We start from the raw sequence: 17,935 nt of genomic DNA on the forward strand, positions 1-17,935 counted from the left end.
TGTCGCCAATACACAATATGTCAGTCTACACGCTTTCCAGACACATAGAGTTAAAGTAATCCAGCCACCAATACTTAAGTTCAAATTCAAAATTTCTATTCAACAATGTTCTAAAAGTGATCTTTCCATTTCACAAAGATATGAAAAAAAGGCACCATATTAATGTGGCTGGACTGTAAGAATGTGGACATTATGTTTCAGAAAAGATGTTTTTGAAAATGCTGTGTCAGTTTGTATAAACATTCTCACCCCATCCATCTCTGCCAATATCTGAGTTGTAAAATGTTAAAACTTCTTTTAAAGTCATAAAAAATTATATTGCTATATGTGCTTAAATGATATTTGGCCCTGCTGTAGGTGGGGAAGTTGTTTGTGAAGGATCGTGGGCTTCTGTTTACATATACAGATACTACGGAATTCTATTAGGCTATCTAAGGTAGTGGTCATTCTGTATAAAATATTCATATCTTTAATAGGAAAACACTTGACTCATAAATTTGAACAAATACTGTCCCCATCACGCCTAGATAGATCCTCAGGAGACTTTCTATGTGACAGCTAGTAGCCCTCCATGACTTCTCTCAGACTCGGGAGCAAATCATTCACAAATTTTATGGCCGAAAATTTGAATTTTTATTGGACAATAACCTAATGGCCTTTGGCTAGAGACCAGGCTTATGATGTGGTTAATCTGGAAGTTTTTACGTTGAGGGGGTTTAGTGACCATTCTTCAGGTTTTAAGTAGTTTACATATATCACTGGGAGGAGCAACATGATACTCCTACAATAGGTACCTAATATAGGCCCCTCATAAAACACATAGCACAGGTGAAAGGTAAAAAACAGATAAGTCGTTAACAGGTGAAATTCAGACAGGTAGAGCTAATGGACAACACACCCTAGAATAAGGTGATTGTTGTTAAAAAACAACCACACAGTGGTTTGTTTATTTCCTATAAAAAAGGGAAACAAGTGAAGTTGACACCTGAAATTTTACAGACACCTAATCAAGATCGAAAGGTCACACAGGTGTAGTGATATGACATTAAGTACAGGGAAATAGGACCCCAACAAACCTAAGACACATATAAGGTTCCATTATCGTATCAAATGCCATCTTTAAGTTGATCTGTACTATTTGTGAAATGTTTTTATTGAAATATGACAAATAAGACAATTTAGGACTGGGAATGATTTTGGTTAAAGATATGAAGGGATTTCTTTCTTTTGGGGAAAACAAATCTATAACAATATTTTTTCAATTGTCCACAAAAAATATTTTTCATATTGACAATAGCAGGAAAAGAGCAACTTTGAAGTTATTCTTTTAATCCATTGAAGGGTTGTAAAGATGAAGTTTAAATTTACTTTGAGTTTGGTGATCCTTGTTATGCACATTCAAATAAGGGTTTTAATGTGATTTGGTGAGCCTTGTTAACAAGCGTGTTTTCATCGGTGCTTCTGGTCGAGGTTTGAGGTCGTTCGCTTCGTTTGTTTAGTTTTGTTCGCGCTGTAGAGTCAGCAGGTTTAACATCGTAGTTTGTCTTATCTTACTATTGTGGACAAATAGACAATGCATTAAAGGAAAGTCAACGCCATACAAACACAACAACCACCAGTGCAAACCTGATATCAGTGACTTTTGTGATGGTGATAATTATATCAAAAGCCGGTTTACGTTATTGACACAATTTTCTCCCTGATTTGATGTTGAATCCATATACTCACACACGCTATTATCCGCGCTGCTATTATCCGCGGTCCTTTGGAATGAGAGCACAATTTGTACGGCACTTGCTGTGTCATTCAGGCCATCGAAAAACCTGTTTTCCCTTTTAAGATTTAGAAACTAGGTTAGCCATTGTTTGGAAGACACCTTGGTATAATGTTTCAGATAGAAGAGTTTTGAACTGGTTGATCCCAATATCAAGAACCAGGTGTAGGGGTGTTTCAGGTGTCCGTGTTGGAATTGAAGTGATATAAGAGGGGACAGGGTCACTAAAGATGAGAGAGTAAACATTTCGAGTAACAGAATTTTAACACCTTTTCTGACACAATAGCAAGGATGCTACCATTGTGAATTTTTATTAATCTTCAAAATAAATTTCATTGGAAAGTGTTATTTTTCAAAGGTGTGGGGGAATAAGAAATCTGAGATCCCATGTTACAATAATCCTATAGGGGATGAACATCTTGTTTTCTTGTCCGTCTGTTTGTCTGTCAAATACATCTCACATTCTGTTCTCGCTGGACAATAATACTCTTCATTCCTCACGCTGCATTGTATCCTTCAGATATAATAATGAATGGTGACGTCTTATCAAGATTCTTTTTAACCTTTCTATATCAGTATAACAACCACTGGAATTGCAGGGGCTGGATGGCCCGAGGAAGAGCATAATGGGGATATGGGTACAGGCGGTAGTGTAACCTGTTGGGGGTAGGGCCTGTGAGTTGTAGGTACAGACAGGGGTGTTATGTGGGTGATTTGTTGGTAAGGTCACCTGTTGTTTCCTGACAGCACCGATACAGATATGTATGCATTATATACAGTGCAAACTGTTTAAACTTTAACTACATTTAATGTGGAAATCTGTATAAACCAGACCTTAAGACTGTCAACAGTTTTTGTAAATAGAACTTGTGTAATCTGTAAACCTGTATAAACCAGACCTTCAACTTTAGGTCCCACTGTCAACAGTTTGTGTAAATAGAACCAGTGTTATCTGTATATATAAACCTGGTTAAACCAAACCTTAAGGTCTCACTGTCAACAGTTTGTGTAAATAGAACCTGTGTTATCTGTAAACCTTTATAAACCAGACCTTCAACTTGAGGTCCCACTGTCAACAGTTTGTGTATAAGCCTGTGTTATCTGTAAACCTGTATAAACCAGACCTTCAACTTAAGGTCCCACTGTCAACAGTTTGTGTGAATAGAACCTGTGTAATCTGTAAACCTGTATAAACCAGACCTTCAACTTAAGGTCCCACTGTCAACAGTTTGTGTAAATAGAACCTGTGTTATCTGTAAACCTGTATAAACCAGACCTTCAACTTAAGGTCCCATTGTCAACAGTTTGTGTAAATAGAACCTGTGTAATCTTTAAACCTGTATAAACCAGACCTTCAACTTAAGGTCCCACTGTCAACAGTTTGTATAAATAGAACCTGTGTTATCTGTAAACCTGTATTAACCAGACCTTCAATTTAAGGTCCCACTGTCAACAGTTTGTGTAACTAGAACCTGTGTTATCTGTAAACCTGTATAAACCAGGTATAAACTTTAAGGCCCCACTGTCAACATTTCTCTATCATAAAATATTGGTGACAGTGGTGATCCTTTCTACACGATTACACTGTATCATAATCTTAAGTGTTCCTGTTTTGAGTAAAGACCGTGTAGCATAGATTACAAACATCTCCAAGACCTTGATGTCACATTTTAGTACTGTTTGTGTATATAAAACGACAAAGGTTTTGAATCCTTAACTGGTTTGTTTTGCAGATGTTGATGTGACGGAGCCTGATGAGAAATCTGTGATAACTTACGTGTCCTCACTCTACGACGTCTTCCCAGAATGCCCCAGTGTAGAACAAACACTACGAGATAATGTAAGATCATGATTAACTTGTAACATTAATGAGTCAGATAGATCTACCCATAATATCCTTTACATTCGATATGTTTTCATAGATTTTTGTGCAAAATAGGCCTTGTATGATATGTCTGATTTGTAAGTTGTGAACATTAATCAGTAATGCTCGATCCCTTGACCCCTAAGCTGCGTGAACAAATATGCTTGTTGCATCAATATTTCACATAAAAAGAAGAAGTTTGTATTTCTGTAAATGAGTGATACCCCCCCCCCCCCCAAATTCAAGGTATTAGCTTGATTTGCAGTTGTAGAGATTGTTCTGGTTGGAACAATTTAGTAGATGTATTAACAAATATCGGTTTTGCCTACCTAATCATAAAAAGACAAGAAAAATCTTGGCAGATGTGAGATGTTTTTTCTGATTTTTGGTTGTAAACTGTTTTATAACTTTTCAGGAACGACAATTAAAAGTTGATGAATACAGGGAACTGGCCACTTCACTACTTACGTGGCTACATGATGCTACGGCCATGTTACAGGAACGCAGATTCCCCACGACACTTATAGAAATGAAGGTATATAAACAATAATTACTGTATTGTATAGAAATGAAGGTGTATAGAATTATTGTATGCAGGAAAGGTTGATTTTTCTCAGAGTTTTAATTTTTCGTGATAATTGCGGCACCAAATTTTTCATGAAAAATAGAACCTTGACTTGTTTTTCGTAGCACTTTGCGACATGGCTACTAGACCTGAAATCTGCCAAAAAAAAAGGATCATACACAACTGATTATTTTTGCAAATCTGCAAAAATTAGGAATTGCAGAAAAAAGATTCTTAGGATTAAATTACATTATGGTCTCGTCAAAAGATGAATAGATTTCAATGACTGTTTTGTAGTTTTGCGTAGAAATGAATTTTATGTCAAAAATATTCAAACTGGTGTTTATAAACAAACAATGTGAAGATTATATGATTTTGATATTCATTATTTTTTCATTTTTTTTTCATTCATGCATTATTATGAAAATTCTCATTTACAGACTCTTCTAGCAGAATCAAATAGGTTTAAAATTGAAGACGTCCCCCCTCGGTTGGAAATGAGGCAGAAAATATACAGAATTTTTGAAGAAATACAGGTATGCTATCTAGTAAAATGTGTACCTTGTTTAGAAATACTGGTAGAAAAACAGATATGTTTTCTCTCGAAAAGTGTCTTCTCTCGAAAAGTGTCTCAAAGCTCAACTTTCATGTACAGTTCATTTACTAAAACTCGCCTAAATACATACAACCAAAGAGAATTTTGACAAATGATTAAATAAATCACAAATCTAATACACATTATCCTGAATATGACACGGAACCTTCTGCTATTGGTCAGTTTCTTCAAACTATAAAAAAAAAAAAAAAGTAATAATAATTTACATATGAATATCATATTAGCAAATTTGGATTCTCCTCCATTTCCCATGATCCCAAGATAGGCTGTGAGAATGACTGTTTTTGATTTTACAGGGTTTTGGGTCTGGTAGTTCACTGCTGGCCTTTCCAGACGACCATCAGCCAGACAATATAACAGCGATGTGGAACAGGTTTTCATTGGCTAACCAGGAACGAGACAGCAATATACAGGCAGAGGTTGTCAGGTACGGTTACAAAACATTGCATGATCCTGAAATTCACATGAAATTGTCGAAAAGTGCTCTTTCTGTGAATCACTAAAGAACTAAAGCCCTGAAAGGATGGGTAGTGCTATATGAAGTGTGATTGGGAAGGAATTTCATTCCTAAGTATGAGTTTCTAGAAAAGGGAATTTTATTTTTTAAGAAAATAAAAATTTGAATAAACGATGTTCACAATATAAAGTATGAAATATTGCCTGTGTTTTCAGGTTAGAAAGATTACAGAGACTTGCAGAAAAGATTCATAGAGAGGCTAAACATTCGGAGGACAACCTTGATGACCTTGGACGGAGAATCGGGGATGAGCAAGGTCGCGTGGAACTCCTACACCCCCTAGAAGCTAAGCGCAACTGTGATGCATTAGACCGAGCTCTGAAAAACTTAGAAGAGTCCGCCCGAAGTATGTTTCGGGACGTACAAGCCCTTCAAGACGGTAGATTTCCTACCGCAGATCAACTTTATAAAAGGTAACAATACAGTGACAATGGAATCATTAATAAACATTGGGAGTTTTACCTCTGATGAACGAAGATGTAACATGTGAGATCTGACATATACGAAAAGAATTTCCTTTTAAAATTGAGTTACTGTCAAGAATCACAGTCAAGATTCTTGGCCAAATTGGCTGGATTTGAAATGTCTGCAACAATATTGAATGAAAAATTGAAATATGTTTTCTAAAGTATTGGACAAACAAATTAGCAGTCGCTGGATAACAAATCTATCTAAATATCAAAATTATATGTCATGACAAGTTTATTATATCCCCCTGCAACATTGTGAATCGACATCTGTACGTCTGTACATCTTTGTTAGCCTTTTCATTCATCTCCACAACTCTTAATTCAAAAAGTTCAACTGTCATCCAACTTATTTGGGAATACATTTTGAGAAATTCTAATCCAATATATCTAATATAGGTCACTGTCCGATTTTTTCCCCATTTTATTGGCTTTCGTTAGACTTTGCATTTAAACTTCATTAACTGGTTACAATATGTGAATAGCTCAAGTTCCATCAGTGAGATTTTTTTTCAGTCTGTTCATGAATTAAAATAAAATCTGGTGTGCTTCTTTGTTGAGTTTGTTCCAAAAATATTGAGCTGAAAAGTTCTAAATATAAGTTTGCAAACAAAATGTTAAACAATAAGATGAATTTTGAAGGATATGTATCAAATCTGTTTTAGGGTGTCTGTGATACAGTCCAGAATCTCCCAGCTGAGGACACAATTAATGGGCGAGGTGATACAGAAACTCATCTCCAAGTCTTACATAGAGGAGGGTATCACTGTGACGCGTCGCAAGGAGGTCGTCAAGGAAGTACGCCTCATTGAGACAAATCCTGCCTTCAAACACGTACAGGAGTGTCTTGCCTGGATAGACTCTAAACAGGTGTGTAGGATTAAATAACATGACTGCAGCATTGTGTAGGATGGTAGTTTTGTCTATAACCCTTTCACCACTGTAGACCATAATGGACTCCTCCAGATGAATGTATGGTAGAGTCTACTCATGTTACCTAGGGTTGAAAGAGTTAACTTAGTAGATAACGAGTAAGTTTGAAAATTCAAAATTAAGTAATACTTCTTTGTATTTCACATTTCTAAGCATCAGATATATTTGTGATTTTGCACCACTTCATCTTATTGGCTGTTAGTTTTATAAGTAAGTACGTATATGTATTTGATTGGCTGGTTGCAATTGCTGTTCAGACACTAAATTTGAATGGCTGGTTGTTTTGTGACACTGTTTCTGATTGGTTGGTTTGTAGGAGGCTTTAGAGGCAGGAGAGTACGGCAGTGACATCCAGACGATACAGATAAACCTGGATGTCCACCAGATGGAGCACCAACAGATCATGAACTTCCGCTCGGAAATAGACAGATGTATCGCCGATGGAGTAAGCAAACTAGTTCTCTCTTTAAATCTTATGATAAAAGTTTCAACCAATTTGTAAAATTCATCACGATGTTCAGCATACTTATTTCCTGTTTCTCTGGGGGGAAAGTTATGCCAGAATTTATGTAATATCACTTAGCCCAGAAACCTTTGTAAACCAGAAACCTGTGTAAACTGGAAATCTGTCTATTACAAATCAACAGTTAGTTGCTATATTGTGATGGTGATTGGTTTAAACAGGTTTCACTATACTATTGACCCATATAAAAAGAGACTTCTTCACAGCTCTTTTGTGGTAAAATTTTGAGGTATATACATCGGTATTTATAAAGTATCAATGTTCTGATTGTTTTGTATTTGTATTTCGTTTTTCAGAGAGCTCTATCAGCAGATGAGCGCAACTTGTACACCGAGAGTCTTTCAAAAGTAGAGGTGGCTTACTCTCTACTGACAGTGAGTATTATGCTTGGAGAGTGTATCTAAAGTAGCTATAGCCTTCTCTACTGAGATTGAGCAATTTTCTTGCTGTTGTAGTTCTTGAAAGTATTTCAAACCAAATATCTTTGTAAAGATGAGATATTCATATATTTGAGTCGATAATCTTTGAGAGCTATAGATAAAAGTTTGCATTATTCACAACAATTATACTCGCAAAATTTGTCACAGATTTGTATGTGAGTACATTACATTTGACCGTGACCTTCCAGAATTTGTCACAGATTTGTATGTGAGTACATTACATTTGACCGTGACCTTCCAGAACACGACACTACGACGTATGAAGTGTCTAGAGACATTTCACGAATTTCTCAACCTGGCCATGGCGGAACTGCTGTGGCTCAATGATAAGGAGGAAGCAGAAATAGAACGAGACTGGGGCTCGCCAAACATGGACATCCAACATACATCGGAGTCTTACAAGGTAACTTGAGAAAAGGAAATTTAAATTAAGCCTTAAATGTTTTATTTATACTTCCTTTTATTTTCCAGTTTCTTTTTCCTCATCTTGTCTTTGTTTTGTCATCAATTATGTAGAAATGACTTATCAAATAATCAGAGTCACTTGGATGTTTGTTTTCTATGCCTGTTTTGATCACAGACATGTTCAGTAAAAGATGCTGTGATCACAGACACTTCCTTGTGTATTCAAGAACAACGTCTTTAGTTTACTTTAACCCTTTTACCCCTATGTAACTTTAGTAGACTCTACCATTCATTGATATGAATGCGTCCATTATGGTCTACAGTGGTGAAAGGGTTGATCAATATGCTGCTAAAATTCTTAAACACAAAATATCACGGAGCTTTATGTGTATTGAAAATGTATTCGCTTTTCATTTCCAGGCTAGATTCCCTTACCACCAGGTTTGAATGCCATTTCATCATTATGATTTTGAATTTTGCATTTTTTCACATATCCCATAGTTTGACCTAATTACATCATATTGCTACTGACAATCGTAGTTAAGCTTCTGCAGATTTTGAACTTCCGCAACCGTCCTACATTGTGCCCTAAAACTGAAGTATTTTTGTTTAAAAGTGTAAATGTACAAAGGAAAGAATTTTAGACATTTAAATTTGAATAAGTTTTGGATCAATTTCATTTATTCGAAATAATGTTTAATCAGCCACAGTAAACCATTCAGTCCTTATTCAAAAATATAAACATTTTTAATCTATAAGCAAAGATGAAAAAAAATTCTGTAAATATTTATGGAATTATTTGTGTGTACATATGACAAAATAACAAAAGAACTGACATCACAAGATAAGAACTACCACAATGATCGGTAAATAATGGAAAAAAAGGGGAACTGATATGTCAAATATAGTTTGATAATAGAACTGGTGGTTCTTAGCTTGTATTGTTTCCCAACAAGGAATGTTTGTGAGTAGACATGCTATAGTGATATATAACCAATATGTAAGATGTTTGGCTTGTTTGTATATATATAGCTGTGTATGTTTTGTTATACACCCAACTGTATGTCTGTATACCCCCGTCCACACACCTTGTGTCTGTATACCCCCCTCCACCCACCTTGTGTTTGTATATTCCCTCCCACACACCTTGTGTTTATATACCACCCTCCACACACCTTGTGTCTGTATGCCCCCCTCCTCACCCCTTGTGTTTATATCCCCCCTCCACACACCTTGTGTCCGTATTACCCCCTCCACACACCTTGTGTCTCTATACCCCTCTCCACACACCTTGTGTTTGTATCCCCCCTTCCACACACCTTGTGTTTATATCCCCCCTCCACACACCTTGTGTTTATATCCCCCCCTCCACACACCTTGTGTCCGTATTACCCCCTCCACACACCTTGTGTTTGTATATTCCCTCCCACACACCTTGTGTTTATATACCCCCTCCACACACCTTGTGTCTATATGACCCCCTACACACACCTTGTGTTTGTATACCCCCCTCCAAACACTTTTTGTCTGTATACCTCCCTCCACACACCTTGTGTCTGTATCCCCCCCTCCACACACCTTGTGTCCGTATTACCCCCTCCACACACCTTGTGTTTATATCCCCCCCTCCACACACCTTGTGTTTATATAACCCCCTCCAAACACCTTGTGTTTGTATATTCGCCTCCACACACCTTGTGTTTATATAACCCCCTCCAAACACCTTGTGTTTGTATATTCCCTCCCACACACCTTGTGTTTATATCCCCCCCTCCACACACCTTGTGTTTATATAACCCCCTCCAAACACCTTGTGTTTGTATATTCACCTCCACACACCTTGTGTTTATATACACCCCTCCACACACCTTGTGTTTGTATACCCCTCTCCACACACCTTGTGTCTATATGACCCCCTACACACACCTTGTGTTTGTATATTCGCCTCCACACACCTTGTGTTTGTATCCCCCCTTCCACACACCTTGTGTTTATATCCCCCCCTCCACACACCTTGTGTCCGTATTACCCCCTCCACACACCTTGTGTCCGTATTACCCCCTCCACACACCTTGTGTTTGTATCCCCCCTTCCACACACCTTGTGTTTGTATATTCACCTCCACACACCTTGTGTTTATATACCACCCTCCACACACCTTGTGTCTGTATGCCCCCCTCCTCACCCCTTGTGTTTATATCCCCCCTCCACACACCTTGTGTTTGTATATTCACCTCCACACACCTTGTGTTTATATCCCCCCTCCACACCCCTTGTGTCTGTATGACCCCCTCCACCCACCTTGTGTTTGTATACCCCTCTCCACACACCGTGTGTTTGTATATTCCCCTCCACACGCCTTGTGTTTATATACCCCCCTCCACCCCCCTTGTGTCTGTATGACCCCCTCCCCACACCTTGTGTTTGTATACCCCCCTCCGCACACCTTGTGTTTGTATACCCCCTCCACATACTTTGTGTCTGTATACCCCCACGGCTGTTTATTTTATCCCACACTGTTATTGTGATGACCAAGTTATTCTATTAATCCTTTTTGTCGTTATTTATTTCTACGAGGGTTAAGTTCACCGTGTTGAAATATGTCCACTTTTTTATTTTTATTTTTTATTTTTTCGTCTTCATTCATCGTTTCTAGCTCTGAAACTATTCTTCCATTGTTAATTTCACGGATAATTACTTTTGTGACTTGTTTATGAAACAAAATTTAAACTATTCAGAATGCATTAGAAATTGTTTACTGGGGGGGGGGGGGGGGGGGTCGTTAATGTATAATTGCTAATTCAAAGCAGCCCTGCACATGAAAAATTGCATGTGTTATGATACCTTGATCTCAGTTACAAAACCAATTAACAATTTACAATCGGCATGTTGTTTCGATTTTTCAAGCTGCATTTGTCGTATGATGTTGATGATGATTTCAAACCTCTAAAGGTAAATGCATGTTCACAAACCAAAATTGATTTTCTTGATCAGCTTTCAAATTCATATTGCCATCCAAGTTCTACCCGACCCTTATAATTAGTGGCTTGTGTTAGGAAGTTGTTTGGGTGACAGGTTTGTCTTGCCCTGGTCATTACAACACTCGTTAACAGGTATTTTAGACAGCTTGTGTGGCAAAGGTATGACCAAGTTACTGCTTACTTTGAATATGTATTTGGGTGTAAGGTCAGTGTGATGGTTATGCTATAAATTTGGGTTCTTTCTGATAGAACATTGTGACCCCTGTGAGACCTGAGGTTTCCTAAACAACATGATTTGCTTTTTAAAAGTAAGAAGGGTTTCTACCTTCCCTATGATGAACCCAGTAGATAATATTGGTACAGTGATTACATTTCAATTTAATTACGCAGTATTTACTACCTGAAAATGTTGTGAAATGTTAGCCACAATAATTCATTACCCTTCTGATAGAAAGTTTGTTAAGAATATTGGCTATAATCTGTTTCATGCAATTTCAACCACACAAACTCGTTCCAAGAACCGTGATCTATACAATTATATGCATTTAATTACCGAATGGCAAACATTTTTAGTGTTCATTAGTTTTAGGGTGATAATACTGAATATTACCCTATATGAACATTGTTTGCGTATGTTACTCTTCATAAATATGTATAAAAGGGGAGGGGCTTAATGTTGAGCATGGGCTTGGTGGTAACATATAAGAAACTTCCTGAATAAAAGTGTTTTGAAAGTATAACCTGGATTATAGGAGTCTGTTTTAATTGGGTTCCAGCAAAGACAGGAAATTGTTGTTATTATGATACTTTTAGCCCACCACCTGATGTAGTAGCTTGTTACCCTTTGCTTGTAGTTACAAAGCAGCAGCTCGTCTGTGGTCAACGATTAGATTAACAGAAATATAAAACTTAGAACTCTGAGGATTTTATTCTTTGCTTTGATATCCTGTATTTGGCAATGCTTTGTTTTTCTTTTTGGCAACCATGGTTCATTTTTGCATTATAATCATTTTGAGAAAATTATAGAACATTTTATGTTTTATTATTTCATCATGACAATGTATGTGATGGAAGGAAAAAAGTTCAGTCTGTCTGTAAAGTTACACTTATAAATTAAATTGTTTCAATGTATTAATCATGATTAGTATTGGTTTCTTAATTATTATTTTTTTTTTTTTTTTACAGTTATAATTTTTTACTATTTTTTTTATTTTTGTACATGTTCAAAATTTCTGTGTGACCTTTGTGACCTATGTTTGACCTATGTTTGACCTGTATGTGACACTTGTCAGATATAACCCCATTTAATTGTATATGACCTATATCCTGACCTCTACATAACTTTTCTTTAACCTATACATGACATATATCTGACCTTATATATGGATTGACCTGTATTTGACGTTGTATTACCTCTGACCTTATATCTGACCTCTACTTGACTTCTGTTACAGAGCCTTCTGCATGACCTTGAGGTGCGGGAAGGTCACTTTAATTCCATACAGGAGCGAGGCTCAGCCATGATCCTAGACCGGCATCCAGCTGCTGAAACCATCAAGGTGAGGGGTGTAAAAAAAATGGTGTCTCAAATACATGAGGGACCAGAAGTGAAATGTGGTGGGACAGAATATAAATAATTTTTGGGTAACTTGTAAATGTGATAAGTAAATCATGTCACCCTTTAACATATCTGGTCTGACCATCGTTGGATGTATTGCTGACAAATCTTGTTATATTTTTGTCAGCCTATCTGAACATATTAGCAGAGGTAACTGCTGGGAGTTAAATTTGTAATCAGGAATAAAATTAGCAGTGTTTTGTATGTTGACAAAATGACTTACGTTCCATTTGAGGAAAATCTGTCCTAATGCAGAGGGGATCTATATACACATTGTAATAAATGTTATGTTAGGCTTGAGAATAAATATATTTCTAAGTATTTAATATAGAGTTATGTTTTTACACTTGTGTGTTTATTACTTAAGTTAGAATAAGTTACTGATTACATGTAACTAAGACTAACATTTGCTGATGCAGGCATACATGGAGACAATGCAGTCTACATGGTCCTGGCTGTTACAACTCACCCTGTGTCTTGAATCACATGTCAAGCACCTGACGGCGTACCACCAGTTTTACGAAGGCTGCCAACAGTGCGAGGCAGAGCTATCCCAGCATTCCGAGCTTCTCCACACACGTTACAGCCAGGAGAGCCTTGATGTGGAGGAGGCAAAGAAACGTGTCCAAGAGTTGCGAGCCATGCAGGAACAAATATCAGACTTAGAGAAACAGACTGCGACACTTGTGCAACTCAGTTACGAAATAGTGCCATTGAAAAAGCGTGGAGAAGTGATACCATCTCCGTGTCGGGTCAAGTGCTTGTGTACTTACAGGCAGCCAGAGGTACGTTTTGCCTAGAATTGTTTTTAAAAATAGAAGTAAAAAAAAACAAATGTTTTGAATCTTTTCATCAATTTTTTCAAAATTTTAATTTTCAAGTTGATGGAAATTCAGCTTTTACGATAAGGCAATTTCTTTTTCAGAATTGTTCTGGTATTTACTTCCATGGAATTAATGTGTTATTTATCATCAGTATTATAACATATCAAGGCAGTCCTTTCATATCTATATCTTTCATTAAATCACATTTTATGTGTGATTCACATGTGAGTGTTTCGTTTTTACAGCTGGTTCTTCAGAAAGGACAAGAGTGTATGCTTCTAGACACATCCCAAAGAACAAGATGGAGGGTAAGTTGTTAGGAAACTTATTTCAAATATTTTGACCAAACTTTTGTAAATGGAACTTAATTATTACACATATATGTACAAGATTATTACCATGAAAAGATGTAGGTTAAATGCCTTGTCATTGAATTTACTCAACAAAAATGTTTTTTCATTATCCAGGAATCATCAAAACTTTTATTTTGAATGGTTAAGATTTATTGTTTAGTATTATATTCAGATAATTGTAACCTATTTGTAATTAATTCTACCTGTATTTGTTACCTGACCAGATGAGAACCCACTCAGGTAAAGAGGACCTGGTACCTTCTGTCTGCTTCCTGATTCCACCCCCAAATCAGGAGGCTATAGAATGTGCTGAACGGTGAGTTACCTCCCTTCTTACCTATGATGTATTTTATTACATTTTAAAATTTCTTTTTTTAACATACCTGTACTTTTTTTGTTCGCCACAAATTCTAGCTAGTGTACAGTATGAGTGATGAGTTTGTTGAAACATTTTCTTTTCTTTTTCTGATGTAAATTTTGAAATATCTCATGAAATTGTAATTGTGATTGAAGATAATTGAAGAGCTAAGCTGTCCATCCCTTACATTAGCTGTGTTGCTGATAATGCCCATACACAATCCATTCATGTTTTAAAATTGGTGCAATGACCAGGGTTAGAAAAATGTCTATTAAGCTACCCAAAATTGGTGCCATGACCAGGATTAGAAAAATGTCTATTAAGCTACACAAAGTTGGTGCCATGACCAGGATTAGAAAAAGCTACCCAAAATTGGTGCCATGACCAGGATTAGAAAAATGTCTATTAAGCTACCCAAAGTTGGTGCCATGACCAGGATTAGAAAAAGCTACCCAAAATTCGCGCCATGACAAGGATTAGAAAAATGTCTATTAAGCTACGCAAAATTGGTGCACAGACCAGATATGTATCAATGACGAAACACCAAAATGTGTCGCTGTAAATGCAGCTGAGAATGTGACAAAAATCATGTTTCTCATAATTTTAACATTGTAACGTAGCCTTAAAGTATTGTACAACAACTTAGACATTGAATGTCTGTGCTAATTATTTGAATGGTAAATTAATCCGCTCTGAGTGTCTTGAATTAGAAAAAACCTGTGTATCTTTCAGGTTAAAGATACAGATGGAACACCTGCGAAGTGTGTGGAAGATGAGACAGCGGTCCAGCCGACTAAACATGGTTACTGCAACGATACAGGTCATCAGGTCCTGGGATCTAAAACAGGTATGGTTACCGCGACGATACAGGTCATCAGGTCGTGGGATCTGAAACAGGTAGACATTAATATAACTGATCGAGATTTGTTCAGGTAAATATCTGGAAGATTTGAAAAAAAAAATGAATGTTTGTACTCCCTGTAGCTTAAAGAAAATTGGGCAAACATTTCCTGTTTTGCAGTTCAGAACTGAGGACTACAGTTAAAAGGCAGTTACTGTGCCCATTTTCTAGATAATTGTAATTCCACACTTTCGAGTCTAACAAGGTTTCACTATAGATGATAATTAACAGTACTTTTGTGTTCTAGTTTCAGAAACTTGACCCGGTGGGACGGGAAACCCTACTCAAGGTTGTGAATGAGGATGCAGAGAAGCTGATCAGTGAGATTGGCGACTCGCATCCCGACGTGAGGAAATTAAAGGCCGAGTTAGCTGAATGTAACAAAGTATTCCACAGTCTTTCTACGGCAGCCTCAGGTACGGGCCACATATCTGTGTTCCCATGGTTACAGTAGAACTATCTAATATACACAATAGCAACTTCTTTCAAACGGAAGTATTTCAATTCAATCAGTCCTGCTTTTTCATCTTTTGGAAAACACCTTTCTACAGTGTTGAATTGTAGTCTAAAATGTAGTTGGTTACTGTAAAACTGTAAATAGATGTACAGTGGCTAATATAAGTGAACAATTAAACTTTGAAAGGAGATAAATATTTCATTGTATGAAATAAAGTAAACATAGATGTTTCATGTTATTCCGTATCTGCTGTACAGTAGTAGCTCTCATAAGTACTTTTGGAACATAAAATTGTGTCGAGAATTGGTGATCAATTTTAATTTTACAGACTCGAGGTTGACGAGGTCACCTGACCAAAAGTTTGCACAGGACCTGGACGCGGTCAGCCACAACCTGTCAAGTTGTGAGCAAACACTAATGGGTCACCTTCAGGAGATGCACCCAAGAGACAAAGGGGCTCTACGACATGCCATAGAGAGGCAGAAGGTAGGTTATCTGGGATGTTATTACCAATCATGGAGAAAGATAAATGGCTGTCAAGGAAAAATCGAGGTGGATAGTGGAATTTTCGTGTTGTCAAATTCAGAGAGTATTTTGAGAACATTTTCAGGTAAACAGAGTGTTGTAATATATACATTGCATACTGTTGCAATGGTGTTTATTATTGGTGTATTTTGAGTACTTTTTGGCTGATAAATTTGACTTACACACATTGTATGTCCAGAGCTGGGACAGAACACTAAGCAGTCATGAAATGGATGTGGAACATATGAAGCAGTCCTTCGTCAATCTGCCGCCTCGCTCCCAACACCAGATGGAGCCACAGTATATCGCATCACTACAAAAGTGGGATCATATGTGGACCCTCTCAAAATCAAATATGGACAGGTAAGATAACCAACACACCTGTGTATATATACACATCCAGAACCAGGTAATACACCCCTGTGTAGATATACACATCCAGAACCAGGTAATAAACACCTGTGTAGATATACACATCCAGAACCAGGTAATACACACCTGTGTAGATATACACATCCAGAACCAGGTAATACACACCTGTGTAGACATAAACATCAAGACCCCAGGTAATACACACCTGTGTAGATATACACATCCAGACCCCAGGTAATAAACACCTGTGTATATATACACATCCAGACCCAAGGTAAAAAACACCTGTGTAGATATACACATCCAGACCGCAGGTAATACACACCTGTGTAGATATACACATCCAGACCCCAGGTAATACACACCTGTGTAGATATACACATCCAGACCCCAGGTAATACACACCTGTGTATATATACACATCAAGACCCCAGGTAATACACACCTGTGTAGATATACACATCCAGACCCAAGGTAAAAAACACCTGTGTATATATACACATCCAGACCCAAGGTAAAAAACACCTGTGTAGATATACACATCCAGACCCAGGTAATAAACACCTGTGTAGATATACACATCAAGACCCAGGTAATACACACCTGTGTAGATATACACATCCAGACCGCAGGTAATACACACCTGTGTAGATATACACATCAAGACCCCAGGTAATACACACCTGTGTAGATATACACATCCAGACCCCAGGTAATAAACACCTGTGTATATATACACATCCAGACCCAAGGTAATACACACCTGTGTAGATATACACATCCAGACCCCAGGTAATAAACACCTGTGTATATATACACATCCAGACCCCAGGTAATACACACCTGTGTAGATATACACATCCAGACCCCAGGTAATAAACACCTGTGTATATATACACATCCAGACCCCAGGTAATACACACCTGTGTAGATATACACATCCAGACCCCAGGTAATAAACACCTGTGTATATATACACATCCAGACCCAAGGTAATACACACCTGTGTAGATATACACATCCAGACCCCAGGTAATAAACACCTGTGTATATATACACATCCAGACCCCAGGTAATACACACCTGTGTAGATATACACATCCAGACCCCAGGTAATAAACACCTGTGTATATATACACATCCAGACCCAAGGTAATACACACCTGTGTAGATATACACATCCAGACCCCAGGTAATAAACACCTGTGTATATATACACATCCAGACCCCAGGTAATACACACCTGTGTAGATATACACATCCAAAACCAGGTAATACACACCTGTGTAGACATAAACATCAATACCCCAGGTAATACACACCTGTGTAGATATACACATCCAGACCCAGGTAATAAACACCCGTGTGTATATACTGATCTTTATGCTAAATTTAAGGAACAAATTACAGTCGATGTGGGAGACCACACAACTTTTCTGCTT

At 37.4% G+C, this 17,935-nt stretch overlaps 1 protein-coding gene across 1 annotated transcript in view; it reads left to right on the forward strand.

Annotated features, from left to right (window-relative positions):
- LOC110443581 overlaps window positions 1-17,935 on the forward strand; it is a 230,151-nt gene that overhangs the window by 108,292 nt on the left and 103,924 nt on the right. The window contains exons 10-27 of the mRNA XM_021487872.1: window positions 3,508-3,614; window positions 4,054-4,173; window positions 4,644-4,739; window positions 5,116-5,246; window positions 5,492-5,749; window positions 6,469-6,673; window positions 7,053-7,181; window positions 7,556-7,633; window positions 7,941-8,102; window positions 8,525-8,545; window positions 12,540-12,644; window positions 13,123-13,488; window positions 13,773-13,835; window positions 14,105-14,196; window positions 14,971-15,085; window positions 15,387-15,555; window positions 15,925-16,082; window positions 16,321-16,484. Coding sequence (XP_021343547.1) covers window positions 3,508-3,614; window positions 4,054-4,173; window positions 4,644-4,739; window positions 5,116-5,246; window positions 5,492-5,749; window positions 6,469-6,673; window positions 7,053-7,181; window positions 7,556-7,633; window positions 7,941-8,102; window positions 8,525-8,545; window positions 12,540-12,644; window positions 13,123-13,488; window positions 13,773-13,835; window positions 14,105-14,196; window positions 14,971-15,085; window positions 15,387-15,555; window positions 15,925-16,082; window positions 16,321-16,484 — 2,539 coding nt within the window. The remainder of the gene's footprint in view (window positions 1-3,507; window positions 3,615-4,053; window positions 4,174-4,643; window positions 4,740-5,115; window positions 5,247-5,491; window positions 5,750-6,468; window positions 6,674-7,052; window positions 7,182-7,555; window positions 7,634-7,940; window positions 8,103-8,524; window positions 8,546-12,539; window positions 12,645-13,122; window positions 13,489-13,772; window positions 13,836-14,104; window positions 14,197-14,970; window positions 15,086-15,386; window positions 15,556-15,924; window positions 16,083-16,320; window positions 16,485-17,935) is intronic.

This window comes from Mizuhopecten yessoensis, unplaced genomic scaffold, assembly GCF_002113885.1.
Source record: "Mizuhopecten yessoensis strain PY_sf001 unplaced genomic scaffold, ASM211388v2 scaffold716353, whole genome shotgun sequence".
Lineage (NCBI taxonomy): Eukaryota > Metazoa > Mollusca > Bivalvia > Pectinida > Pectinidae > Mizuhopecten > Mizuhopecten yessoensis.